The sequence below is a fragment of the Pristiophorus japonicus genome, chromosome 18 (assembly GCF_044704955.1).
Source record: "Pristiophorus japonicus isolate sPriJap1 chromosome 18, sPriJap1.hap1, whole genome shotgun sequence".
In the NCBI taxonomy this organism is placed as follows: domain Eukaryota; kingdom Metazoa; phylum Chordata; class Chondrichthyes; family Pristiophoridae; genus Pristiophorus; species Pristiophorus japonicus.
In genome coordinates, this window is record NC_091994.1 from 9,077,971 (window position 1) to 9,105,456 (window position 27,486).

Below are 27,486 nucleotides of genomic sequence, written 5' to 3' on the forward strand. Positions count from 1 at the left end.
GCTATGATCAAAGACTAACAATGTGCTCTGCCAGGTTTACTCTGCTGAGGGGGATTGACAGAATAGACAGAGATTCTTTCCCTTGGCTGGTGAGTCTAGAACTAGGGTGCATAGTCTCAGACTTAAAAGACCGACCCCTTATCCTGAGATGAGGAGGAATTTCTTCACCCAGAGGGCTGTGAATCTTTGGATTTCTCTGCCACAAAGGGCTGTGGAGGCTAAGTCTTTGAGTATATTCAAGGCCGAGATGGATAGATTTTTGAATATTAAGGGAATCAAGGGATATGGGGATAGTGCAGGAAAGTAGAGTTGAAGTCGAAGATCAGCCATGATCTCATTGAATGGCAAAGCAGGTTTGAGGAGCTGTATGACCTACCCCTGTTCCTAATTCTTATCTGAACACTCTTTCCTATTTCAAGACCAACCCAATGCTTTTTTAGTTTCCTGGTTTGGGTTCCAATTTCCTTATCTCTTTTTGTGACACGCCTTGGGTGTTAAAAGACACAACACAAATGCAAATTGTTGTTTCCATTGCAGGCGTTTCATTTATCATTGGAAAATATTTTCAGTTATTTGTCCTTATCAATTGGGAGGCTCAGCCTCCACTTTAGCCCTGTGGACCCAAGGCATTATTAGATTATTTCCAAAATACTTTAGGTAATCAAAAAGGGCTTTTTAAAAGTTACTTCCCATACCAAACATAGAAACATAGAAAATAGGTGCAGGAGTAGGCCATTCGGCCCTTCGAGCCTGCACCGCCATTCAATAAGATCATGGCTGATCATTCCCTCAGTACCCCTTTCCTGCTTTCTCTCCATACCCCTTGATCTCTTTAGCCGTAAGGGCCCTCTTGAATATATCCAATGAACTGGCATCAACAACTCTCTGCAGCAGGGAATTCCACAGGTTAACAACTCTCTGAGTGAAGAAGTTTCTCCTCATCTCAGTCCTAAATGGCCTACCCCTTATCCTTAGACTATGTCCCCTGGTTCTGGACTTCCCCAAAATCGGGAACATTCTTGCCTCATCTAACCTGTCCAGTCCAGTCAGAATCTTATATGTTTCTATGAGATCCCCGCTCATCCTTCTAAACTCCAGTGAATAAAGGCCCAGTTGATCCAGTCTCTCCTCATATGTCAGTCCAGCCATCCCTGGAATCAGTCTGGTGAACTTTCGCTGCACTCCCTGAATAGCAAGAACGTCCTTCCTCAGATTAGGAGACCAAAACTGAACACAATATTCCAGGTGAGGCCTCACCAAGGCCCTGTACAACTGCAGCAAGACCTCCCTGCTCTTACACTCAAATCCCCTAGCTATGAAGGCCAACATACCATTTGCCTTCTTCACCGCCTGCTGTGCCTGCATGCCAACTTTTAATGACTGATGAACCATGACACCCAGGTCTCGTTGCACCTCCCCTTTTCCTAATCAGCCGCCATTCAGATAATATTCTGCCTTTGTGTTTTTGCCCCCAAAATGGATAACCTCACATTTATCCACATTATACTGCATCTGCCATGCGTTTGCCCACTCACCTAACCTGTCCAAGTCACCCTGCAGCCTCTTAGCGTCCTCCTCACAGCTCACACCACCACCCAGTTTAGTGTCATTTGCAAACTTGGAGATATTACATTCAATTCCTTCATCTAAATCGTTAAATGTATATTGTAAAGAGCTGGGGTCCCAGCACTGAGCCCTGCGGCACTCCATTAGTCACTGCCTGCCATTCTGAAAAGGACCCATTTATCCCGACTCTCTGCTTCCTGTCTGCCAACCAGTTCTCTATCCACATCAGTACATTACCCACAAGAGATTTTGCACACCAATCTCTTGTGCGGGACCTTGTCAAAAGCCTTTTGAAAGTCCAAATACACCACATCCACTGGTTCTCCCTTGTCCACTCTGCTAGTTACATCCTCAAAAAATTGCAGAAGATTCATCAAGCATGATTTCCCTTTCATAAATCCATGCTGACTTGGACCGATCCTGTCACTGCTTTCCAAATGCGCTATTTCATCCTTAATGATTGATTCCAATATTTTCCCCACTACTGATGTCAGGCTAACCAGTCTATAATTACCCGTTTTCTCTCTCCCTCCTTTTTTTAAAAAGTGGTGTTACATTAGCTACCTTCCAATCCATAGGAACTGATCCAGAGTCGATAGACTGTTGGAAAATGATCACCAAAGCATCCACTATTTCTAGGGCCACTTCCTTAAGTACTCTGGGATGCAGACTATCAGGCCCCGGGGATTTATCGGCCTTCAAACCCATCAATTTCCCTAACACAATTTCCCGCCTAATAAGGATATCCTTCAGTTCCTCCTTCTCACTAGGCCCTCTGTCCCCGAGTACATCCGGAAGGTTATTTGTGTCTTCCTTCGTGAAGACAGAACCGAAGTATTTGTTCAATTGGTCTGCCATTTCTTTGTTCCCCATTATAAATTCACCTGAATCCGACTGCAAGGGACCTACGTTTGTCTTCACTAATCTTTTTCTCTTCACATATTTATAGAAGCTTTTGCAGTCAGTTTATGTTCCCTGCAAGCTTCCTCTCGTACTCTTATTTTCCCCCCCTTAATTAAACCCTTAGTCCTCCTCTGTTGAATTCTAAATTTCTCCCAGTCCTCAGGTTTGTTGCTTCTTCTAGCCAATTTATATGCCTCTTCCTTGATTTTAACACGATCCTTAATTTCCCTTGTTAGCCACGGTTGAGCCACCTTGCCCATTTTATTTTTACTCCAGACAGGGATATACAATTGCTGAAGTTCATCCATGTGATCTTTAAATGTTTGCCATTGTTTATCCACCATCAACCCTTTAAGTATCCTTTGCCAGTCTATTCTAGCCAATTCACCCCTCATACCGTCAAAGTTACCTTTCCTTAAGTTCAGGACCCTAGTTTCCGAATTAACTGTGTCACTCTCCATCTTAATAAAGAATTCTACCATATTATGGTCACTCTTCCCCAAGGGGCCTCGCACAACAAGATTGCTAATTAGTCCCTTCTCATTACACATCACCCAGTCGAGGATGGCCAGCTCTCTGGTTGGTTCCTCGACATAATTGGTCGAGAAAACCATCCCTAATACACTCCAGGAAATCCTCCTCCACAGCATTGCTATCAGTTTGGTTAGTCCAATCAATATGTAGATTAAAGTCGCCCATGATAACTGCTGTACCTTTATTGCACACATCCCTTATTTCTTGTTTGATGCTGTCCCTAACCTCACTACTATTGTTTGTAGGTCTGTACACAACTCCCACTAGCGTTTTCTGCCTTTTGGAGCTGTGGAATACCACCCATACCGATTCCACATCATCCAGGCTAATGTCCCTCCTTACTATTGCTTTAATTTCCTCTTTAACCAGCAACGCCACCCCACCTCCTTTTCCTCTCTGTCTATCCTTCCTAAATGTTGAATACCCCTGGATGTTGAGTTCCCAGCCTTGGTCACCCTGGAGCCATGTCTCCGTGATGCCAATTACACGGATGCTTGGTCACGTGCTCAGTTCAACTCCTGGGTTTGTATATTCAAAATTTTCTGAACGGGTTAGTGCTGAAATTCTAACAAGAAGTAATAGATGAAAATTAAAACAGCAACCTGCTAAAACAAAACCACTATATTTAGTCACACAGAAGTATGTGGGAGTGTGATTGTTAGACAGATTGTAGAGCAGTAAGTGTTCACTTCACTATGCCCACATAGGAAACTTCTCCAAAACACATCACAAACTTTATCCAAACTTATGCATGTATAACTACTTGTAGAAGACAGTCAAGTCCTATACTAGATGAATGATGACTTGAAAGCTATGGGGAGCCCAGTGACTGGGTGGGAAACACATTAACATATGATAGCACATAGGAGAAGGGTTTTAAGTACATTGGCAGGGAAATGTATGTGGATCTCTCAGCAAATTCATCAATATCACATTACTCTAGGAATGGAAAGCTTGAGGCCATTGGGTACATTGGGAAATGCAGCCCATCTTTCTGTACATGGGCTCATTCCTTGCTAGACCATTTGCCCAGAGATCAGACTTCCAATATGTTACTCGTAACCTGCCAACAAATGGAGCCTGTCATTGTAATGTATTTGCTTCATGGGTTCTTTGCTTCATAGCATCGCAATTGCTATTAAGAACTAATTGGTTTGTTAACAAAGATTAAATCATACTACATATTACCAGTTCATCCACTAGGCTCACAATTGCACACATCATTGTGGTTGATCTGGATCCAACTGACCGGGGTTTTATTGAGTCTTGTAAACATCACATGACTGGCTAAGCCACTCTTGGTGCATATTTTACAGTCATTACACGTTTATCCTAAAGAAAGCTTCATCCCTCCTGTCACCAGCACGGATTAAAGAACAATGCAATTCTTGAAAATTATTTTTAGTTACCAGAACATCCACTTACTGTGGTAATGGGCATCATATCCCTGCATTTTGAACTGAGTACAACGAACGAAACAAGTACAAAAGGCAAAATACTGCAAATGCTGGAAATCTGAAATATAAACAGAAAATGCCCGAAATACTCAGCAGGCAGGCAGCATCTGTGGCGAGAGAAACAGAGTTAACGTTTAACCGGTGAAATGTCAACTCCCTCTGTCGCCACAGATGCTGCCTGGCCTGCTTAGTATTTCCAGCATTTTCTATTTATAGAACAAAACAAACACTGCTCGTCAACGTTTTAGGTTTGAGAATAGTTAGATGCTGCAGAGCGAGACTAGCAAGTAATTTAAACCAAGATGTTCAGATGATTACAGAGTGTACAGCACAGAAACAGGCCATTCGGCCCCACTGGTTCATATGCAAGGGTTTATGCTCCACATAGAAACATAGAAAATAAGTGCAGGAGTAGGCCATTCGGCCCTTCGAGCCTGCACCACCATTCAATATGATCATGGCTGATCATTTTTGCAACTTTAGTACTCCATTCCTGCTTTCTCTCCATACCCTTTGATCCCTTTAGCCATAAGGGTCACATCTAACTCCCTTTTGAATATATCTAATGAACTGGCCTCAACAACTTTCTGTGGTAGAGAATTCCACAGGTTCACCACTCTCTGGGTGAAGAAGTTTCTCCTCATCTCGATCCTAAATGGCTTACCCCTTACCCTTTAGACTGTGACCCCTGGTTCTGGACTTCCCCAACATCGGGAACATTCTTCCTGCATCTAACCTGTCCAATCCCGTCAGAATGTTATATGTTTCTATGAGATCCCTCTCATTCTTCTAAATTCCAGTGAATATAAGCCTAGTCGATCCAGTCGTTCATATGTCAGTCCTGTCATCCCAGGAATCAGTCTGGTGAACCTTCGCTGCACTCCCTCAATAGCAAGAATGTCCCTCCTCAGATTAGGAGACCAAAACTGTACACAATATTCAAGATGTGGCCTCACCAAGGCCCTGTACAACTGCAGTAAGACCTTCCTGCTCCGATACTTAAATCCTCTTGCTATGAAGGCCAACATGCCATTTGCCTTCTTCACCGCCTGCCAACTTTCATGAGTTTCCTCCTACCCCTCTTCATCGAACCCTATCAGCATATTCCTTATAATTCCTTTCTCCCGCATGTGGTTATCAAGCTTCTCCTTAAATGCATCTATGTTATCCACCTCAACTGCACTTTGTGGTAGAGAGTCCAACATTTCTCCTGAATTGAATAGCAAGTGCAAAGTTTGGCTGATATACAAATGTCAGTAGAACACAGAATTATTTAACTCACTTCTCCACCAGGATTAAAAATAATTAAATGTCTGTTCTGAATCTGGCACATCAAACAAAAGAAAGATTGAGGTAGCCTGATTTTAAAATAACTTTGCCCTAAAAAAAAATCCACTGATTGCCATTAAAGCTTGAAGCAGACGACAGCTTCTTTACAATAATACTTTTCCCTGCTACAGTTTTATATATATGTAGGCATCCACTACAAGACCCAATGGTTCTAAGCAAGATAGAGTAAACCGTGAGATCTGCCCTGACTGGTGAAGGGTACACATACAAAACATTATAACCTGTCTTTTCTCTTCACAGATGTTGACTGATGTGCTATTTATTTCTAGTATTTTCTGTTATCAGTTCCATCAGCCTCCACTGAAGTATTGTCCGTTATTCATGGGGAGAGGGATGATGCAGTTTCTCTACAAGCCAAATAACAGAGAGTATACCCACAACACACACACTCACTTTCAACATGCCAATTAACTAAAAATGCAGTGCTGTCAGTAAGTGGGCTTGCAAAATGTTCATACCTCGCCCACTTGAACTACAAAGGCCCAGCAGCTCAGAACGAATTGGAGCAGTCCTACTCGAGCTAGGATCAACTAATTTAGACTGGCAATAAAAATTAAAACTTGCATTTATAGCGCACCTTTCATGATCACCGGACATTCCAAAGTGCTTTACAGCCAATGAGGTACTTTTTGAAGTGTAGTCACTGTTGTAATGCAAGAAACACAGCAAGCTCCCACAAACAGCAATGTGATAAAAAATTTGTTTTAGTGATGTTGATTGAGGGATAAATTTTGGCCAGGGCACTGGAGAGAACTACCCTGCTCTTCTTTGAATAGTGCCATGGGATCTTTTATGTCCACCTAACGGCAGACAGGGCTTAACGTCTCATCCGAAAGACAGCACCTCTGACAGTGCAGCACACCCTCAGCACTGCACTGGAGTGTAAGCCTAGATTTTTGTGCTCAAGTCTCTCAAGTGGGATTTGAACTCTCAACCTTCTGACTCAAAGGCGAGAGTGCTAACCCCACTTAAGTTTAATTGTTGCTTGGTCAGGGAACTTTTCAAACTGCAATGTGTTTTCCAATTTCATCTCAGAAGTGCCCAGCAATTTTTAAATGTTTGGTGAAGTGTTTTTTTAACAGCTTAATAGGTTTGATATCACAAAGGATAAACACATCAAAGGTCACTAATTTGACATTTTACATTGCTTATCAATAACGCTATACAGTACTCTATGCTTCAAACAACCCCCAAAGTCAAACAGTAAAATGCCTCATTCGAAATAATTGCAGTTTGGACCATTTTAAAATCAGAGAAAAGCTTAATTAGGTTTCATAAATAAATTATGCAAATGTACAAATAAAAATAAAGCTTGAAATATTATAGCAGCTACAGACTGCTTGAGTGGGATGTGAGTAGAGCTACCAAATGCCATGCATCCGTTGAGTTATAAAATAAGCCAAAAACATCACACCTTGCATCTAGATCATAAAGCAGCTTGAAGTACAGGGATTCCACTTTTCCTTGTCCACCTCCCACTTTTTTCACTTGTTCCTGGAGTGAAAATCAGGTAACTATACTGGGAGACAGGGTTAGCCCTTCCTCACTACAGTGTAAACACCAGTCACTTCCCCGATTAGTGATAGAATAGCTTTATTTCAATTGGGGTTGGAAAGAATGGGGAAATGAGGAAGAGATGAGTCAGCTCTGTCTCTCTGTAAGGCTAATGAGCAAACTGCAAGAATAGAAGCCTGGTGGCATTTTTAAAGGACAGAGAGACCCAGGAAACAAACGTGGCAAAGAGACATTAGGCATCCGAAAAGGGAGAAACATCCATTTGTGAAATAAAGCAAACAAAAGGGTTTGCAAAAGAGAGAATAAAAAAGAAAAATCCTAAAACAGTAAAAAGTCAAAAGTAACAAAAAAAACAAATCAGCATATAGAATAGATTTGCACAAAGTACATTTTTTTTTTAAAAATCTGTACGGATGCAGAAAGGAATATTTATTATTTCAAACTCTACCAAGTTTGTTTAAAGGAAAGGCACAATGTTACTTTTTTTAAAATGCAATTGATTGTGGAAACGTTATACTGGTTTAGAGAAAGCAGAGAGTATACCCCCAACACACACACTCACTTTCAACATGCCAATTAACTAAAAATGCAGTGCTGTCAGTAAGTGGGCTTGCAAAATGTTCATACCTCGCCCACTTGAACTACAAAGGCCCAGCAGCACAATTCTAAATTCAGTCCTTTCAAAGTTGGATTGTGCATGAAGGGAACATTTCATGCTGAAGTACTGGTGGTTCATAGAATGGTTACAGCACAGGAGGCCGCCATTTGGCTCGTCAAGCCTGTGCCAGCTCTCGACAAGAGCACTTCAGCTCGTCGCACTCCCCCACCCTTTCCCCCATAACACTGCAATTTTTTTTCTCCTTCGGGTACTTATCCAATTCAGTTTTGAAAGCCATGATTGAATCTGCCTCCACCACCCTTTCAGGCAGTGCATTCCAGATCCTAACCACTCGTGGTTCTTCTGCTAATCCCCTTAAATCTGCGTTCTCCAGTTCTCGACCCTTCTGCCAATGGGAACAGTTTTGCTCTATCTACTCTGTCTATGCCCTACAGGTTACATAAGAACATAAGAAAAGTAGGATATTTAGCCCCTTGAGCCTGTTCCACCATTCAATAAGATCATGGCTGATCTGATCTTGGCCTCAACTCCACTTCCCTGCACAATCCCCATAACCCTCAACTCCCTCATCGTTCAAAAATCTAGCACCTTAAATATGTTCAAATATATTCAGCCTCCACAGCTCTCTGGGGTAGAGAATTTCAAAGATTCACAACCCTCAGAAGAAGAAATTCATCCTGAAACTATGCCCCCCTAGTTCTAGATTCCCCCAGGAGAAACATCCTCTCTGCATCTACCCTGTCAAGCCCCCCCAGAATCTTATACGTTTCAATAAGATCACCTCTCATTCTTCTCGACACCAATAGGCCCAACCTGATCACCCTTTATTCATAAGACAACCCAGTTACATTACATGTCTGCTCTGGGCATAATAAGCCAGCAACCAAATATGACAGGATCTCATAGCTTATTGAATGAAATCTCCTTATGCCATTATTAGTACCAATGCACCCTATTGAATTATCACCAAATCCACCCCCATTCTATCCCTCCTCCTACTCTTGGAGGCCTGTCAGTGCAACAGAAAAACAACTGTGCAATGGTCTCAGCGAGGAATGTGTCAGCTACCAGCGCTGGAAACGTTCAGACACACACAGGTAACCCAAGACCCAGCAACACAAGGACAGAACATTCCAGCCCGGGCCTACTGCCCCTGAGCGCCTCTTCACCCACACACCGACAGAGCCTTCAGAATAACCCACCTCCCGGGACCTAAACCGCAATACTGTAGTCAAACCGTAGCCGGGGTGGGGTCACAGACCCATTTCCTCACGCCCCCCATGTTGAGAAACTCACCGTTTTCTGACAGACTGAAACACGAACGCCCTCCTCCACCGATTCGGCACCTCTCTGCGCAGGCGCCGTCAGGGGGCACGTCCCGCTCTCCGCGCGCATGCGCCGTTTCCACGTCGCCCGCTCCCCCACGCGCATGCGCCGTTTCTACGTCGCCCGCTCCCCCACGCGCATGCGCCGTTTCCACGTCGCCCGCTCCCCCACGCGCACGCGCCGTTTCCACGCCTGGCCTTCAGCCGCAGCGCAGCGTTCTGCGCATACTCCGGCAAAGGAGCACGACTTCCCTGAACTTGTGCTCCACGTGTCCTCGACCCTTTTGTCTTTTAAATCTCTCCTGCCTTCCACCCTATTGCAGACCTTCCCTTGTGTTCTTTCCTCCCCTCCCTCTTTCACTGCCCCTGCATTTCCTTAAGAATCTGTTACATCTCAAACTTTTCCAGTTCTGAGGAAGGGTCACAGACCTGCAATGTTAATTCCCATTCTCTCCACAGGTGCTGTTTTACCGACTGAGATTTGCAGCATTTTATGTTTTTATTGTTCTTCGTGTGGTCGCTTTAATAAAATACTTGCATTTATAATGTGCCTTTTACCACCTCAGTACGTCCCAGAACGCTTTACAGCCAATAAAGTACTTTTGAAATGTCAGTGTTGTAATGTAGGAAATGCGGCAGCTAATTTGTGCACCGCAAGCTCCAGAAACGGCAATGTGATAATGACTAGATAAGCTGTTTTAGGGATGTTGATTGAGCGATAAATATTGGCCAGGACACTGGGGACAGCTGCCCTGCTCTTTGAATAGTGTCATGGGATTTTTTACATCCACCTGAGAGACCAGACTGTGGTTTAACGTTTCATCCAAAAGACGACACCTCCCACAGTACTGCGCTGGACTGCCAGTCTAGATTTTTGTGCTCAATTTGCTGGAGTGGCACTTTAGAAGGATGAGGTGATCCCATTGGAACATACAAAATTCGTACAGGACTTGACAGGGTAGATTCAGGGAGGATGTTTCCCCTAGACTGGGAAGTCTAGAACCAGGGGTCACAGTCTCAGAATATGCCATTAAGGCGGAGATGAGGAGAAATTTCTTCACTCAGAGGTTGGTGAATCTTTGGAATTCTCTACCCCAAAAGGCTGTGGAGGCTCAATCTTTGAGTCTATTCGAAACAGAGATTGATAGATTTTTGGATACTAAGGGAATCAAAGGATATGGGGATTGGGCAGGAAAGGTGGAGTTGAGGTGGATGATCAGCCACGATCTTATTGAATGGTGGAGCAGGCTCGAGGGGCTGAATGGCCCTCTCCTGTTGCTATTTATTATGTTTTTATGGCTCGGAGTTGAAAGTGCTGTCAACTGAGCGGATGATTGACAGTAAACCTGACCAATGGAAATAACAGAAAGGTACAGGCATGCATAAAGTTAACCAATGAGGATGAGAGGGAGGCGGGACTCTCGGTTGTCAAAAGAGTTGAAGTTTTTCTCCTCCCTCTTCCACCTGCAAGGGGGGGGTGGGGATATTATGATTGACATCCGGATTAACGAATGGGCGATGAGTAACGTCATAGTTCCATCCAATGGACAAGACACAAAGGTGGGCCAGGTTGCTGTCAATTACTGTCGGGCTGTCAGCTATCCCGCCTCTTTGGGAGGGAATGATTGACAGTAGAACGGACCAATGGAGATGACAGAAAGGTAGAGGCGCGGAAAAGAGTGTTTGAAGACCAGGCCCTCAAATCTGCCACCAAGCTCATGGTTTATCGGGCCGTAGTAATACCCACACTCCTGTATGACTCAGAGACATGGACCATGTACAGTAGACACCTCAAGTCACTGGAGAAATACCATCAATGATGTCTCCGCAAGATCCTGCAAATCCCCTGGGAGGATAGACGCACCAACGTCCGCGACCAGGCCAACAACCCCAGCATTGAAGCACTGACCACGCTTGATCAGTTCCACTGGGCAGGCCACATTGTTCGCACGCCAGACACGAGACTCCCAAAGCAAGTGCTCTACTCGGAACTCCTTCACGGCAAATGAGCCAAAGGTGGGCACAGGAAATGTTACAAGGACATCCTCAAAGCCTCCCTGATAAAGTGCAACATCCCCAATGACACCTGGGAGTCCTTGGCCAAAGACCGCCCTAAGTGGAGGAAGTGCATCTGGGAAGGCGCTGAACTCCTCAAGTCTCGTCGCCGAGAGCATGCAGAAATCAAGCGCATGCAGCGTAAAGAGCGTGCGGCAAACCAGTCTCACCCACCCTTTCCCTCAACGACTATCTGTCCCTTCTGTGACAGAGACTGTGGGAGTTTGCTGTGTGCCAGAAATTGGCGCGGTCCCGGCCTGCAAGACCATCAGCAGGCCGGGGCCATTGGAGGGAGCAGCGTGTGCTGGAGGAGGGCGACGGCTGCAAAGCCAGGTCACTGATTTCAGTGCAGGCAGGTACAGCAGGAGGGGTGAAGGAGCGGCAAGAGTTTGTAGATGGAAGTGACCGGGGCCCAGGAGTGGCGTGAGTTTGGGGCTCAGAAGAGGCGAGGGCCCAGGGGCAGCACGGGCCAGCCCACACTGCAATATGTGTGTGCGCACGAGGTCCGTGCAGCAGAGCTGGTCTCCAGTCGTCTTGGTTAACCCTTGCCACTGGACTAAGACCTAGCTCTGTCAAGCAGGTGTGGTGGCTGGTGTGCAACGGCCACCACACGTTAAAATAAAAATCCATCCACAGGCATCTTCCATCCTTCAAGATGTAGTTCGGGATCTGGAATATTAGTTTGGGATCTGGAATATTGAAACACCTGTGAACTCATCCCTTTTTGGCATGGAAGCAAGTCATCCTCACTTTGAGGGACTGCCTATGATGATGGTGGTTCTCGTATTGGACGGTTCAGCCACCTAAGGACTCATTTTTAGAGTGGAAGCAAGCCTTCCTCGATTCCGAAGGACTGCCTCATCATCATAGGCGGCTGAACAGTCCAATACGAGAACCAGAGTCTTTGTCACAGGTGGGACAGATAGGCGTTGAGGGAAGGAGTGGGTGGGACTGGTTTGCCGCACGCTCTTTCTGCTGCCTGCGCTTGATTTCTGTATGCTCTCTACGACGAGACTCGAGGTGCTTAGCGCTATCCCGGATGCACTTCCTCCACTTAGGGCGGTCTTTGGCCAGGGACTCCCAGGTGTCAGTAGTGAAGTCGCACTTTATCAGGGAGTCTTTGAGGATGTCTTTGTAATGTTTCCGCTGCCCATCTTTGGCTTGTTTGCCGTGAAGGAGTTCCAAGTAGAGCGCTTGCTTTGGGAGTCTCGTATCGGGCATGCGGACAATATGGCCCGCCCAGCGGAGCTGATCACACGTGGTTAGTGCATCGATGCTGGGGATGTTGGCCTGGTCGAGGACGCCAATGTTGGTGCGTCTGTCCTCCCAGGGGATTTTCAGGATCTTGCGCAAACATCGTTGGGGGTATTTCTCCAGCGACTTGAGGGGGCTACTGTACATGGTCCTATGATGATGATGAGAGGCGTGGATGTCATGGTACATCAGTCATTGAAAGTTGGCATGCAGGTACAGCAGGCGGTGAAGAAGTCAAATGGCATGTTGGCCTTCATAGCGAGAGGATTTGAGTATTGGTGCAGAGAGGTCTTACTGCAGTTGTACAGGGCCTTGGTGAGGTCACACCTTGAATATTGTGTACAGTTTTGGTCTCCTAATCTGAGGAAGGACATTATTGCTATAGAGAGAGTGCAGCAAAGGTTCACCAGACTGATTCCCGGGATGGCAGGACTGACATATGAAGAAAGACTGGATCGACTAGGCTTATATTCACTGGAATTTAGAAGAACGAGAGGGGATCTCATAGAAACATATAACATTCTGACGGGATTGGGCAGGTCGGATGCAGGAAGAATGCTCCCGATGTTGGGGAAGTCCAGAAACAGGGGTCACCGTCTAAGGAGAAGGGGTAAGCCATTTAGGGCCGAGATGAGGAGAAACTTCTTCACCCAGAGAGTGGTGAACCTGTGGAATTCTCCACCACAGAAAGTTGTTGCGGCCAGTTCGTTAGACATATTCAAAAGGGAGTTAGATATGGCCCTTACTGCGAAAGGGTTATGGAGAGAAAGCAGGAATGGGGTTGCAAAAATGATCGGCCATGATCATATTGAATGGGTGGTGCAGGCTCGAAGGGCTGAGTGGCCTGCTCCTGCACCTATTTTCTATGTTTGTAAAGCCAGCCAATGAGGGTGGGTGGGAGGCGGAGCTAGGCGGGTGACAGTTGGCCGAAGGGCTGAGTTTGAATCGTGGGTTTTTGCCGGCGTGACAGGCGGCGGCTTCACCACCGACCGACTGCTCGACACCTCCCGCCATCGGCTCGGCGCGCCCACAAATAAAGATCGAATTACTTCCTTTTTCTCGTCGAGTCACCATGTCTCCCACCGGCGAGTCGCTGATCGGCAGCACCGGCAGCAGGGGACAGGCCGCGGGCCCGAACCGCCTGCGCTGGAACCTCGGCAAGCAGCAAATCGAGGAGGAGGCCCGGGCCCTGATCCAGCGAACAAAGCAGGTGTACAACCGCGTCGGCTCGCTCGACCTGGCCCAGGTCAAGTACGAGAACACGCTGAAGGAGCTGGCGGACATCGAGGTGGAATACACGGGTAAGGCCGGGAGCGTGCATTGATTGGGTAGGTGTGGGGGAGGGTGGAGAGAGGAAGCCCACGCAATTCATTAATTAATTGTGTGGTAAATCCCTTAAAAAGCAGCTTTGAGTGACAATTTTGGATTTAAAAGGGGCTTTGAGCGTCAATTTTGGTTTTAAAATGGGCTTTGATTGACAATTTTGGATTTAAAAGAGGCTTTGATTGACAATTTTGGATTTAAAAAGGGCTTTGATTAGCAATTTTGGACTTGCTAATTTTTTTTTATTAAGGCCTGTGCTGCATTTTTAAAGGTGTGCATTGGATCGATATTTACACAGCGAGTTGTGATCTGGAATGCACTGACCTGAAAAGGTGGTGGAAGCAGATTCAACAACAACTTGTATTTATATAGCGGCTTTAACGCCGTAAAATGTCCCAGGGCACTTCACAGGAGCGTTATAAGACAAAGAAAATAACTTTCAAAAGGGAATTGGATAAATACTTTAAGAAGAACACAAAATTGCAGGGCTATGGGGAAAGAGCAGGGATTGTGACTAATTTCAAAGACATGATGGGTCGAATGCTCGCCTCTTGTACTGTATTATTCTATGAATATTTGAACCTGAGGAAGATGTGGGGAAAGAGAACAGACTAATGGGATTACTTTTAGATTGTTCTATTGAAGAGCCAGTAGGAACATGGTGGGCTGAATGGCCTATTTCTGTGCTGTAAGCATCAGTTCTAAGAAGCTGATGGCGAGATCTTCAAAGTTTTTTCCAGGTTACGTGGTAACACCGAACTCCCATGAGCATCCAAGTGTGCGCTTTGGTAAACAGCATCTAAGGACTCTAAATTATAATTAAAGCTTTAACAAGGTTGTACTGAGAAACTACTTTCACTTATTAATAAAACTTAGTACTGTAATGCTAATTTCATTTTTTAATCTTCTTATACCTAATTTGTACTTTAGCCTGAACAAAATCTCAAACGACTGATCATTGTCAGTTTGGAAATGATGTCAACCATGACTGATACATCGCATAAAATGATATCAAATTCCATTAACAAAAAGAAAGATTTCCTGCTGAGTTAGCTGATTTCACTGGGACACCAGTTGGAGTGTTACAGTGCATAGAATCACACAACACAGAAGGAGGCCGTTTGGCCCATCATGCCTGTGCCGGCTCTTTGAAAGAGCTCTCCAATCCCTTGCTCTTTCCCCATAGCCCTGCATTTATTTTCTTTTTCAAGTATATATCCAATTCCCTTCTGAAATTTACTATTGAATCTGCTTTCACCGCCCTTTCAGGCAGCGCGTTCTAGATCATAACAACTCGCTGTATCAAAAAGAATTCTCCTCATCTTCCCCTGGCTCTTTTGCCAATTATTTTAAAGCAGTGTCTTCTGGTAACTTTACTGCCAGTGGAAATAATTTCACCCTATCAAAACCCTTCATAATTTTGAACACCCCTGTTAAATTTCCCCTGAATCTCTTCTCTAAGGAGAACAATCCCAGTTTCTCTATTCTGAAGTCCCTCATCCCTAGTACCATTATAGTAAATTGCCTCTGCACCTTTTCCCAGATCTTCCCATTTCCTGGTGTGGTGCCCGGAATTAATCACTATACTCCAGTGATTTATAAAGGTTTAGCATAACTCCTTAGTTTTGTACTCTTTGCCTCTATTTAGAAAGCCCAGGATCACATATGCTTTTTTATCCACTTGCCCTGCCACCATCAAAGATTTGTGTATGTGAATTCCCAGATCTCTCTGTTCTTGCACCCCTTTAAAAATGTGGCATTTTATTTATATTGCCTATCATCCTTCCAACATACATCACATCACACTTTTCACCATTAAATTTCATCTGCCATGTGTCTGCCACTTCACCTGTCCACCTGAAGTCTGCCACTAACTTTCTCACTGTTTATTACATCCCAGTTTTGTGCCATCTGCAAACATTGAAATGATGCCTGCTATACCCAAGTCATGGTCTTTATTATATCAAAAATAGCTGTGACCCTAATACCAATCCCTGGGGAACACCACTGCATACTTCCTTTTAGTCTGAAAAACAACTGTGCACCACTCTTTTCTGCTTTCTATCACTTGGGCAGTTTCATCTCCCTACTGCCACTGCCCCTTTAATTCCACGGGCTTTAATTTTGCTAACAAGTCTATTATGTGGCACTTTATCGAACACCTTTTGAAAGTCCATATGCACAATATTAACTGCAATACCCTCGTCAACCTTCTCCATTACTTCACTGAAGAACTCAAATCAAGTTTGTCAGGCACGATTTGCATTTTACATATCCGTGTCGGCTGTCATTTATTACCCCAAGTGACAGTTACATTTTTCCTGGATTATGGTCTCCAGGACTTGCCCCACCACCGATGTTAGGCTGACTATCGTATCGTTTATCCTTACCCCTTGTACTGAACTGTTATCCTCTGTCCTCTGGAGCAGGAATGGGGCAGAAAATCAGGCAAGTTTCCAGCTCCTGATCACAACACAGAGACTTCTGCTGAGAAGTGGACCTCTGGCGTGGACAGAATGGGGCTTGCTGTGATAGTTCCTATGGTTGAATAGCTTGCCGGCACTTGCCGTCTAGACTGTAAGATAGCTGCGGCTGCTGGAACTGTATCCCGCCTGCAGATAACAAGAGATGAAATCTAGAGGGGAAAATAATAAAACCCACTTAGAAATCATTTAGAAACATAGAAAATAGGTGCAGGAGTAGGCCATTTGGCCCTTCGAGCCTGCACCACCATTCAATATGATCGTGGCTGATCATGCAACTTCAGTACCCCATTTCTGCTTTCTCTCCATACCCCTTGATCCCTTTAGCCGTAAGGGCCACATCTAACTCCCTTTTGAATATATCTAACGAACTGGCCTCAACAACTTTCTGTGGTAGAGAATTCCACAGGTTTACAATTCTCTGAGTGAAGAAGTTTCTTCTCATCTCGGTCCTAAATGGCTTGAGGAATGGGTGAAAATTAGTAGCTCTTCACATTTATTGTGTAATAATGGCTTTCTTCCACGTGTGCAATTTAATAACAAAAATGCTTCCTACAAAACTGAAACGTTGTCTATATTTCGAGCTGGGAAGATGACCTAATAACTCACTTATGATTTTCACTCATGAGCTATTGGATTATCCTTGCTCATATAGACATAAATAGCAGCTGGAATACAGTACAGGAAATTCCTTGAGGAATGATTTAGAAATAACAATGTGGCAACGTTGTATTAATTACAAGCTACACTGAACTCAGTGTCTCCTGTGTCTCAGTGGTGGATGGGTCTGTGCACACCTGATATCTTTTATGTTGGCAGTTCATTGTAGAGACTTGTACATAAAGATTGGCGTACCAGAAGGTGGCCAACAACCATGGAATCGAACACCAGCGTAAGTCACAGAGGTGAAGAGGGGAAAGATGGCGGCTAAATATATTCAACCGTTGGCCACTGACACCACTTGGACTACTTGGTATTTTTGTTCAGTGCATCAAATGTCAGTTGATTATGATTATTCCCTTTTATTTTCAGCTTGTATCTATAACGTTCTAATTGTAAACACCGATCCGCACACATTGTGAATAGGAAAATTCTACTCTGCTGCAAATTTCTAAAATAAGGTTATTTAGAATTGAGTGGGTGGGTTGTGGGGGGCAGGGGGCAGGGGGCGGGGCACAATTGTTACACTTTTAGTCTGAACTGACATTGAAGCATAAAAAAAAATGATCTGGTGAGCTCTTCAAACTGACCGACATTGTATCTAGAAAGCGCTGGTCAGAGCGGTACGTATTGTGGAAAAACCTTTGTAAGCAGATGTAAGCAATAGTCCAAACATTCAGCAGTTTTGTGTGGGGAGAGCTGCTGACTGGAGGCTTTACCTTGCTCTCTCCATGGCTTTGTTGCACTAATAATTCTGAGGTTATGTCAGTTTTCACAATGTATAGTAGAACCCAGAAGTCACACACCAAAGTTATGAACTGTCCAGTCAACTAAATACATTGTGCCCATTAATGGAACAGTTCATTACCTTACTTTAACAAAAATCAAGTTTCAACTATTAATAACACAGATATCGTAAATTGAAATACTAATTCTTCCAGCATAAAATTCTTTTCAATGTTTTATCCTCATTTTAAAGGAAACACATTGTGATGATTTTATTTTAAAAGAAAACGAAAGACTTGCATGTATATTGCAACTTTCACGACCACCGGATGTCCCAAGGCGCTTTACATCCAATGAAGTGCTTTTTGAAATGTAGTCACTGTTGTAATGTAGGAAACGTGGCAGCCAATTTGCGCACAGCAAGCTCTCTCAAATAGCAATTTGATAATGACCAGATAATGTTTCAGTAATGTTGGCTGAGGGATAAATATTGGCCAGGACACCAGGGATAACTCCCCTGTTCTTCTTCGAAATAATGGCCGTGGGATCTTTTAGGTCCACCTGAGAGGGCAAAAGGGGCCTCAGTTTAATGTCTCATCCAAAAGACGGCACCTTTGACAGTCCAGTACTGTACTGGAGCGCCAGCCTAGATTTCTGTGCTCAAGTGTCTGGAGTGGGACTTGAACGCACAATTTTCAAGAAATGCAGCACCAGTTGCTATCCAGTCAGCCATGTTGGAATGTGTGCAAATGCAGAATCGGGTGAGGACAAGGTCAGGTTACATTGGGATACCCTTCAGTGTCCATGGACTATAACCCCAGTATGCATCAGTTCCTTCAAGTGAGAAGCAGAAGTTTTGAAATATAGGAGATGGGGAAAGTAAAAGTGTTTATCCTAATGTGCTGTACCATCCTTATTAAACTGGACCTGCTCCTACACCCCCTCTCTAGTATGGTAAGATTGATCCGCTGAACACTTTGTTTCAGAAGCTGAGACTCTGTTGTTTGATATTTCAGTACAACGGAATATTCTAGACTTCCCCCAGCATGTTTCTTCTTGCAAAGAAGTTCGGGCTGCAAGCACTGAGGCGGACAAACAGCTGTCGGAATTTGACGTGGAGATGAGCATGAGAGAAGACGTTTACCAGAGGATTGTCGCTCTTCAGGTGAGAATTGACACCAGCTGATGAGGAGCTGGTGTGGCAAGCATTAGCATTGTTGAGGCCACTTTTATTTTTCAGGATTCCTTCTGACAGTTTTAGAATAGTAGTGTAAAAATTACGGGCAGAGCATTCTTGCAAATGCGCTGCTGTAATTGACCTCAGCTCCTCAGGCTAAGGAGAAAAGAATAGATAATCAAAGTGCCCGCTCATCTGTGACACTTTCAGCAAAATCTCCCTCTCAGCAAAAATCAGCCCCTTTGGGAGAAGAGGTGAGAGATTTTTTGGAGTGGGGGCAAGAATTATGAGCCGTTTTAAAAAAAATTCATTCATGGGATGTGGGCGTCAATGGCAAGGCCGACATTTATTGCCCATCCCTAATTGCCCTTGAGAAGGTGGTGGTGAGCCGCCGCCTTGAACCGCTGTAGTCTGTGAGGTGAAAGTTTTCCTAGTGGTTTGATACAATTGAGTGGCTTGCTAGGCCATTTCAGAGGGCAGTTGAGCGTCAACCACATTTGCCTGGAGTCAGATATTGGCCAGACTGGATAAGGACGGCAGATTTTCTTCCCTAAAGGGCAGTAGTGAACCCGATGGGTTTTTACGACAATCCTGGGTGTCATGGTACATCAGTCATTAAAAGTTGGCATGCAGGTCCAGCAGGCGGTGAAGAAAGCAAATGGCATCTTGGCCTTCATAGCAAGAGGATTTGAGTATAGCAGCAGGGAGGTCTTACTACAGTTGCACAGGGCCTCGGTGAGGCCACACCTTGAATAGTGTGTACAGTTTTTGTTATGTATCTGTAAAGCATGCACTCCCATGTTCCGCCACCAGGGAGCGCATCCCCTGAAGTCCCAAGGGATCCCAGTATCCCTTGGGAGCACTGTATATAAGCCGGCCCCTAAGGCCTATTACTCACTCTGGAGTGTCTTAATAAAGACTGAGGTCACTGTTACTTTAACCTCCCTGTGTGCAGTCTCATCTGTGTTAGGAACGCAACAACTGGCGACGAGTACACGAATCCAAAGCAAAGGTGCAGCAAACTGTGGCCATCCTGGAGAAGTTCTCGGAGGGTGAGGACTGGGAAACCTATGTCGAACGGCTAGACCAGTACTTTGTAGCCAATGAGCTGGGCGGAGAAGGAAGCGCTGCAAAAAGGAGAACCGTCCTCCTCACGGTCTGCGGGGCACCGACCTACAGCCTCATGAAGAATCTTCTGGCTCCGGTGAAATCCACAGATAAGTCGTATGAGCAGCTATGTACACTGGTTCGGGAGCATCTTAACCCGAGGGAGAGCGTGCTGATGGCGAGGTATCGGTTCTATACGTACCAGTGATCTGAAAGTCAGGAAGTGGCGAGCTACGTCGCCGAGCTAAGGCGACTTGCAGGACAATGTGAGTTTGATGGCTACCTGGAGCAAATGCTCAGAGACTTTTTTGTATTGGGCATTGGCCACGAGACCATCCTACGAAAACTTTTGACTGTAGAGACACCGACCCTCAGTAAGACCATTGCGATTGTACAGGCGTTTATGTCCACCAGTGATAACACCAAACAAATCTCTCAGCACACAAGTGCGAGCAATGTTCATAAATTAACCGGAACTGTGTTTGCGAGCAGAAGTGTACAGGGCAGAAACCACGAGTCTACAACTGCCAGCAGGCCTCAGGTGACCCAGATGACTGAGTCTGCAAGAAAGGATGAATGCAAGGCAATTCACACCTTGCTGGTGTTGTGGAGGCTTCCATTCAGCCTATTCATGCCGCTTCAAAGGGTATGTTTGCAAGAGCTGTGGAACAATGGGGCACCTTCAACGAGCTTGCAGACGAGCTGCAAGCTCTGCAAAACCTGCTAACCACCACGTGACAGAGGACGATCGGTCCATGGTGGATCAAAGCAATTCCGAGCCTCAGGGAGAGGAGGCAGATGCTGAAGTACACGGGATGCACACATTTTCGACAAAATGTCCACCTATAATGTTAAATGTAAAATTGAATGGCTTACCCTAGCCATGGAACTAGACACTGGCGCTAGCCAATCCATCATGAGTAAAAAGATGCTTGAGAGACTGTGGTGCAACAAGGCACTCAGACCAGCCCTGAGCCCCATCCACATGAAACTGAGAATGTACACCAAAGAGCTTATCACTGTCCTGGCAGCGCCATGGTCAAGGTCACCTACGAGGGCACGGTGCACAAACTGCCACTCTGGATTGTCCCGGGCGATGGTCCCACACTGCTTGAAAGGAGCTGGCTGGGCAAAATCCGCTGGAACTGAGATGACATCCGAGCGCTATTAACATGTCGATGAGGCCTCATGTACCCAGGTTCTTAACAAATTTCCTTCCCTTTTTGAGCCAGGCATTGGAAACTTTTCCAGAGCGAAGAGGCACGACCCATTCACCACAAGGCGCGAGCGGTACCTCACATGATGAAGGAGAGAGTGGAAATTGAGCTGGACAGGCTGCAACGCGAGGGCATCATCTCCCCAGTGGAATTCAGCGAGGGGCCAGCCTGATTGTTCCAGTACTCAAAAGTGATGGCACGGTCAGGATTGCGGCGATTATAAAGTAACTATTAATCGTTTCTCGCTACAGGACCAATACCCGCTACCTAAGGCAGACGACCTATTTGCAACGCTGGCAGGAAGCAAGATATTCACCAAGCTCGACCTGACTTCGGCCTACATGACGCAGGAGCTGGAGGAGTCTTTGAAGGGCCTCACCTGCATCAACACGCACAAGGGACTGTTCATCTACAACAGATGCCCGTTTGGAATTCGGTCGGCTGCAGCGATCTTCCAGAGAAACATGGAGAGCCTACTCAAGTCGGTACCACACACGGTGGTCTTTCAGGACGACATATTGGTCACGGGTCGGGACACCGTCGAGCACCTACAAAACCTGGAGAAGGCCCTCCAGCGACTGGATCGCGTAGGACTGTGGCTGAAGAGGTCGAAATGCGTCTTCATGGCAACACAAGTGGAATTTTTGAGGAGAAAGATCGCAGCGGACGGCATTCGGCCCACAGATGCCAAGACAGAGGCTATCAGGAACGCGCCCAGGCCACAGAACGTCACGGAGCTGCGCTCGTTCCTGGGACTCCTCAACTATTTTGATAACTTCCTACCGGGGTTAAGCACCCTCTTCGAGCCCCTACATGTGTTATTGCATAAAGGTGAGAACTGAGTATGGGGATAAAAACAAGTAATTGCTTTTGAGAAAAGCAGAAACATTTTATGCTCTCAACAAGTTGCTTGTATTGTATAACCCGTGTAAAAGACTCGTGCTAGCATGTGATGCGTCGTCGTACGGAGTCGGGTGTGTATTACAACAAGCTAATGTTGCGGGGAAGTTGCAACCTGTCGCCTATGCTTCCAGGAGCTTGTCTAATGCCGAGAGGGCCTACAGCATGATTGAGAAAGAGGCATTAGCGTGTGTGTTCTGGGTAAAGAAAATGCATCGGTACCTGTTTGGCCTCAAATTTGAGCTGGAAACCGATCACAAGTCCCTCATATCCCCGTTCGCTGAAAACAAGGGGATAAATACTAATGCCTCAGCGCGAGTGCCCATCTTTGTATACGGGCTTTCAGCATATAACTATACCATCCGCCACAGGCCAGGCACCGAGAACTGTGCGGATGCTCTCAGTTGGCTACCATTGCCCACCACGGGGGTGGAAATGGCGCAGCCTGCAAACTTGTTGATGGTGGCGCAGCCCGCAGACTTGTTGATGGCCATGGAAGCATTTGAAAATGATAACTCACCTGTCACGGCCCGCCAGATTAGGACTTGGACCAGCCAAGATCCTCTGCTGTCCCTAGTAAAAAACTGTGTACTGCATGGGAGCTGGGCCAGCATCCCTGTTGAAATGCAAGAGCTAATCAAGCCGTTCCAGCGGCGAAAGGACGAGCTGTCTATTCAGGCAGACTGCCTGTTGTGGGGTAACCGTGTAGTGCTACCCAAAAAGCGTAGGGAGACATTCATCTCGGATCTCCACAGCACACACCGGGTATAGTAATATTGAAAGCGATAGCCAGATCCCACGTGTGGTGGCCCGGTATCGACTCGGACTTAGAATTCTGTGTATGGCAATGCAGCGTATGTGCTCAGTTGAGCAACGCGCACAGAGAGGCACCACTAAGTTTGTGGTCCTGGCCATCTAGACCATGGTTGAGGATCCATGTCGACTATGCGGGCCCGTTTCTCGGTAAAATGTTCCTGGTGGTGGTGGATGCTTTTTCAAAATGGATTGAATGTGAAATAATGTCGGGAAGCACCGCCACCGCCATCATTGAAAGCCTGAGGGCCATGTTTGCCACCCACAGTCTGCCTGACATACTGGTCAGTGGCAACGGGCCATGTTTCACCAGTGCCAAATTTAAAGAATTCATGACCCGCAATGGGATCAAACATGTCACCTCGGCCCCGTTTAAACCAGCCTCCAATGGGCAGGCAGAGCGGGCAGTACAAACAATCAAACGGAGCCTTAAACGAGTCACAGAAGGCTCACTCCAAACCCGCCTGTCCCGAGTACTGCTCAGCTACCACACGAGACCCCACCTGCTCACAGGGGTGCCCCCGGCTGAACTACTCATGAAAAGGACACTTAAAACCAGACTCTCGCTGGTTCACCCCAACCTGCATGATCAGGTAGAGAGCAGACAGCAGCAACAAAATGTAAAAGATGGTCGTGCTACTGTGTCACAGGAAATTGATCTGAATGACCCTGTATATGTGCTAAACTATGGACATGGTCCCAAGTGGATCGCGGGCACGGTGATAGCTAAAGAAGGGAGTAGGGTGTTTGTAGTCAAACTAGACAATGGACAAATTTGCAAAAAGCACCTGGACCAAACGAGGCTGCGGTTCACAGACTGCCCTGAACAACCCACAGCAGACACCACCTTTTGCGAGCCCACAACACACACCCAAAGGATCAACGACACCACACCGGACCAGGAAATCGAACCCATCATGCCCAACAACCCAGCAAGGCCAGGCTCACCCAGCAGTCTTGCAGGGCCAACAACACGCCAGCCCAGCGAAGGCACAGCCAACACACCAGAACAGACATTTGTACCGAGGTGGTCCACCAGGGAAAGAAAGGCTCCCGACCGCCTTATCTTGTAAATAGTTTTCACTTTGACTTTGGGCGGGGAGTGGTGATGTGTATCTGTAAGGCATGCACTCCCATGTTCCGCCACCAGGGAGCGCATCCCCTGAAGTCCCAAGGGATCCCAGCATCCCTTGGGAGCACTGTATATAAGCCAGCCCCTAAGGCCTGTTCCTCACTCTGGAGTGTCTTAATAAAGACTGAGGTCACTGTTACTTTAACCTCCCTGTGTACATTCTCATCTGTGTTAGGAACACAACAGTTTTGGTCTCCTAATCTGAGGAAGGACATTCTTGTTATTGAGGGAGTGCGGCGAAGGTTCACCAGACTGATCCCCGGGATGGCAGAACTGACATATGAAGAAAGACTGGATCGACTAGGCTTATATTCACTGGAATTTTGAAGAATGAGAGGGGATCTCATAGAAACATATAAAATTCTGACGGGACTGGACAGTTTAGATGCAAGAAGAATGTTCCCGATGTTGGGGAAGTCCAGAACCAGGGGTCACAGTTTAAGGATAAGGGGTAAGCCAGTTAGGACCGAGACGAGGAGAAACTTGTTCACTCAGAGTTGTGAGCATGTGGAATTCTCTACCACAGAAAGTTGCTGAGGCCAGTTCATTAGATATATTCAATAGGGAGTTAGATGTGGCCCTTACAGCTAAAGGGATCAAGGGGTATGGAGAGAAAGCACGAATGGGGTACTAATGTTGCATGATCAGCCATAATCATATTGAATGGTGGTGCAGGTTTGAAGGACCGAATGACCTACTCCTGCACCTATTTTCTATGTTTCATGGTCACCATTACTGATACTAGCTTTTTATTCCAGATTTATTTAATTAACTGAATGGTGGGATTTGAACTCATATCTCTGGATCATTAGTTCAGTCCTCTGGGTTATTAGTCCAGTAATATAACCATTATGCTACCGTTTCCATTTATTGTTATTGACCAGTTGGCTTTAAATTGTTCCACTATCAAACACCATGATTGCTCTTTTTTCTGAGACTATGAGTGTCTGTCAGTTTTCCACTTGGCCCATCACATTCTTTGTCACGCTCTCTGAACAGATCAGTTCACTTAAATGCAAAATGAGAACACGCTTGAAAATGTCAGCTTGCCTGAGTTGGTAGCGCGTTTGCTTCTATGTTAGATGGTTCTGGGGTTCACTGGCGCAGTAGGGCTTGAGTGCATAATCTAGGCTGGAATTCCAGTGCTATACTGAGGGAATGCGACATTGTTGGAGGTGTCATTCTTCAGATAAGATGATAAACTGAGGTCCTCTCTGCAAGCTGAGATGACTATTTAAGTTCCCATGTTAATGTTTGAAGAGCCAAGAGTTCTCCCGTGCCTCAGCCATCATTTCTTCTTCAACCAATACAACCAAAGACAGGTACAGTAACATAGTGGTTATGTTGCTGGACTTAATCCAGAGGCCTGGACTAATAATTCAGCTGAGGGAATTTAAATTCAGTTAATTAAATTAAAATAAATTTGGAATTAAAAAGCTAGTATCAGTAATGGTGACCATGAAACTACCAGATTGTTGGAAAAACCCATCTGGTTCACTAATGTCCTTTCGGGAAGGAAATGCTCCGTCCTTACCCAGTCTGGCCGATATGTGACTCCAGACCCACAGCAATGCGGTTGATTCTTAAATGGCCTAGCAAGCCACTCAGTTTATCAAACTGTTACGACCAAGTCAGCACTGTGGGAATACCTTCACCACACAGACTGCAGCAGTTCAAGAAGATGACCCGCCACCATCTTCTTGAGGGAAATTAGGGATGGGCAATAAATGCCGGCATTGCCAGCGACACCCACATCCCAGGAACGAATAAAAAAAAAACATTAACTGGTCATTCATCTTATTCTATTCACTGGTGAAGAATGGTTGATTCCAGCTTTTACATAACTTTCACTGCACCTCAAAAAGATGTCTGTGATATTTGACAATGTAAGTGCAACCATTGTTAATTACTATAACAAAAGATTTGCGAGGGATTATGTTGTAAAATGGTTCCTCTTGCAGCTATCTCTGAAGGAAAGCCATGTTATTTTGGAGTGAGAATCCTCTAGCTGGCAGATCATAATAGGGTAATCAAAATCATGAAAGATGAACTTTGTTAATGCAAGAAAATCTTTTCTACATTCCATTAGAAGAAAAATAAATATATTTGAGATCATTTCTTGCTGCTGCGTCATTCTGGGGGTTTGTTCTTTCAGGATAAGTGTCAGGCTGAAGACCTACGGCCAGAAGCTAGACGCTACATGGAAAGGCTGCTTAAATTAGGAAAAAGAAATGGACTCCACCTGTGTAAAGATAAGCAAGAGGTGAGTAGCAGTAATCATAGCGTTTGTAGATGAGTCATCTAACCACAGAAAAATGCTGAAAATATACGGGGTTGATATTAACCTACCCCTCGACGGTCGGTTGGGAGGGGGGGGTTAAAAATAAAAAATCGGAGAATGCATCACCAACCCGTCACATACGTGCCTGCTGCCCTTTTTGTGGTGTGCGAGTGTCCCGACATGGAGCGGTGGGACGCTTCATTTTAATGTTAAAATTTAAATTAAGCTCCAAAATGCATTGATTTAAACAACTGCCGGCTGGGTTTTCCAGGGCTCGGGAAACCCGGCAGCGAAATGGAGATGGAAGCAGCTGGCTCCAGCAGTTAAGTGCTTTTTAGAGCACTGCTTGACTGCTTGTAGGCTGGGAGGAGCAGGAGCGCTCCCCACCCCCACACCCCTCTCCTGTCCCTTCCCCACCGCCGCTCAAGCAAACCGTTGGCCTCCCTCCTGCTGATCGCAACCTCCACTTGCTGCCACGATCGGCTGACTGCCGATTTGCCGCACTCCAACCCCTGATCTTTCCTTCCTTCACCATTGCAGGGCTCTTTTCCAGTCTCTTTCCCCGCCACAACCCCAGTGTTAGCCTGAGTGTCTATTGACCCCATTGTCTCAGCCAATGAGTTGGAGGCGGGATGAGACTTGGGGACAGCTGGACTTGCAGCCAAACAGTACATTTTGAAGCAAATAAAATGAGGTTTATTTACTCAACAAACAGCAAAGAAATCAAAGTCTAATTATAGAGTTTAATTTAAAAGAGTCCACAACAGCAACAAATAAAACTCAATCCCGATCACTTGCAGCAATGCAATTTCTGGCCGCCTGAACTGCTGCACCGGTTGAGCCCATTTAACTGAGCACATAGAAAATAGGAGCAGTAATAGGCCATTCGGCCCTTCAAGCCTGCACCGCCATTCATTATGATCATGATGGCTGATCTTCTATCTCAACACCATATTCCCGCTTTCTCCCCATACACCTTAATGCCTTTTGTGTCTAGAAACCTATCTATCTCCTTCTTAAATATATTCAGTGATTTGGCCTCCACAGTCTTCTGTGGTATAGAATTTCACAGGTTCACCACCCTCCTGA

The 27,486-nt window shown here is 45.6% G+C and overlaps 2 protein-coding genes across 4 annotated transcripts in view; one reads left to right on the forward strand and one right to left on the reverse strand.

Moving 5' to 3' along the window:
* The window catches only part of LOC139228541 (small glutamine-rich tetratricopeptide repeat-containing protein alpha-like), a 41,145-nt gene extending 31,821 nt beyond the window's left edge, over positions 1-9,324 (reverse strand). For 2 of the 3 annotated variants that reach the window (XM_070859634.1, XM_070859632.1), the window contains exon 1: positions 9,241-9,324. The gene's annotated coding sequence lies outside the window, so the exon portion shown is untranslated. Of the gene's footprint in view, positions 1-9,146; positions 9,168-9,240 lie in introns of those variants that run through there. The other variant, XM_070859633.1, reaches the window with a different exon arrangement.
* Positions 9,325-13,483: 4,159 nt separating this feature from the next.
* The window catches only part of LOC139228542 (thimet oligopeptidase-like), a 54,973-nt gene continuing 40,970 nt past the window's right edge, over positions 13,484-27,486 (forward strand). The window contains exons 1-3 of the mRNA XM_070859636.1: positions 13,484-13,879; positions 18,787-18,935; positions 26,272-26,379. Coding sequence (XP_070715737.1) covers positions 13,651-13,879; positions 18,787-18,935; positions 26,272-26,379 — 486 coding nt within the window. The 5' untranslated portion in view covers positions 13,484-13,650. The remainder of the gene's footprint in view (positions 13,880-18,786; positions 18,936-26,271; positions 26,380-27,486) is intronic.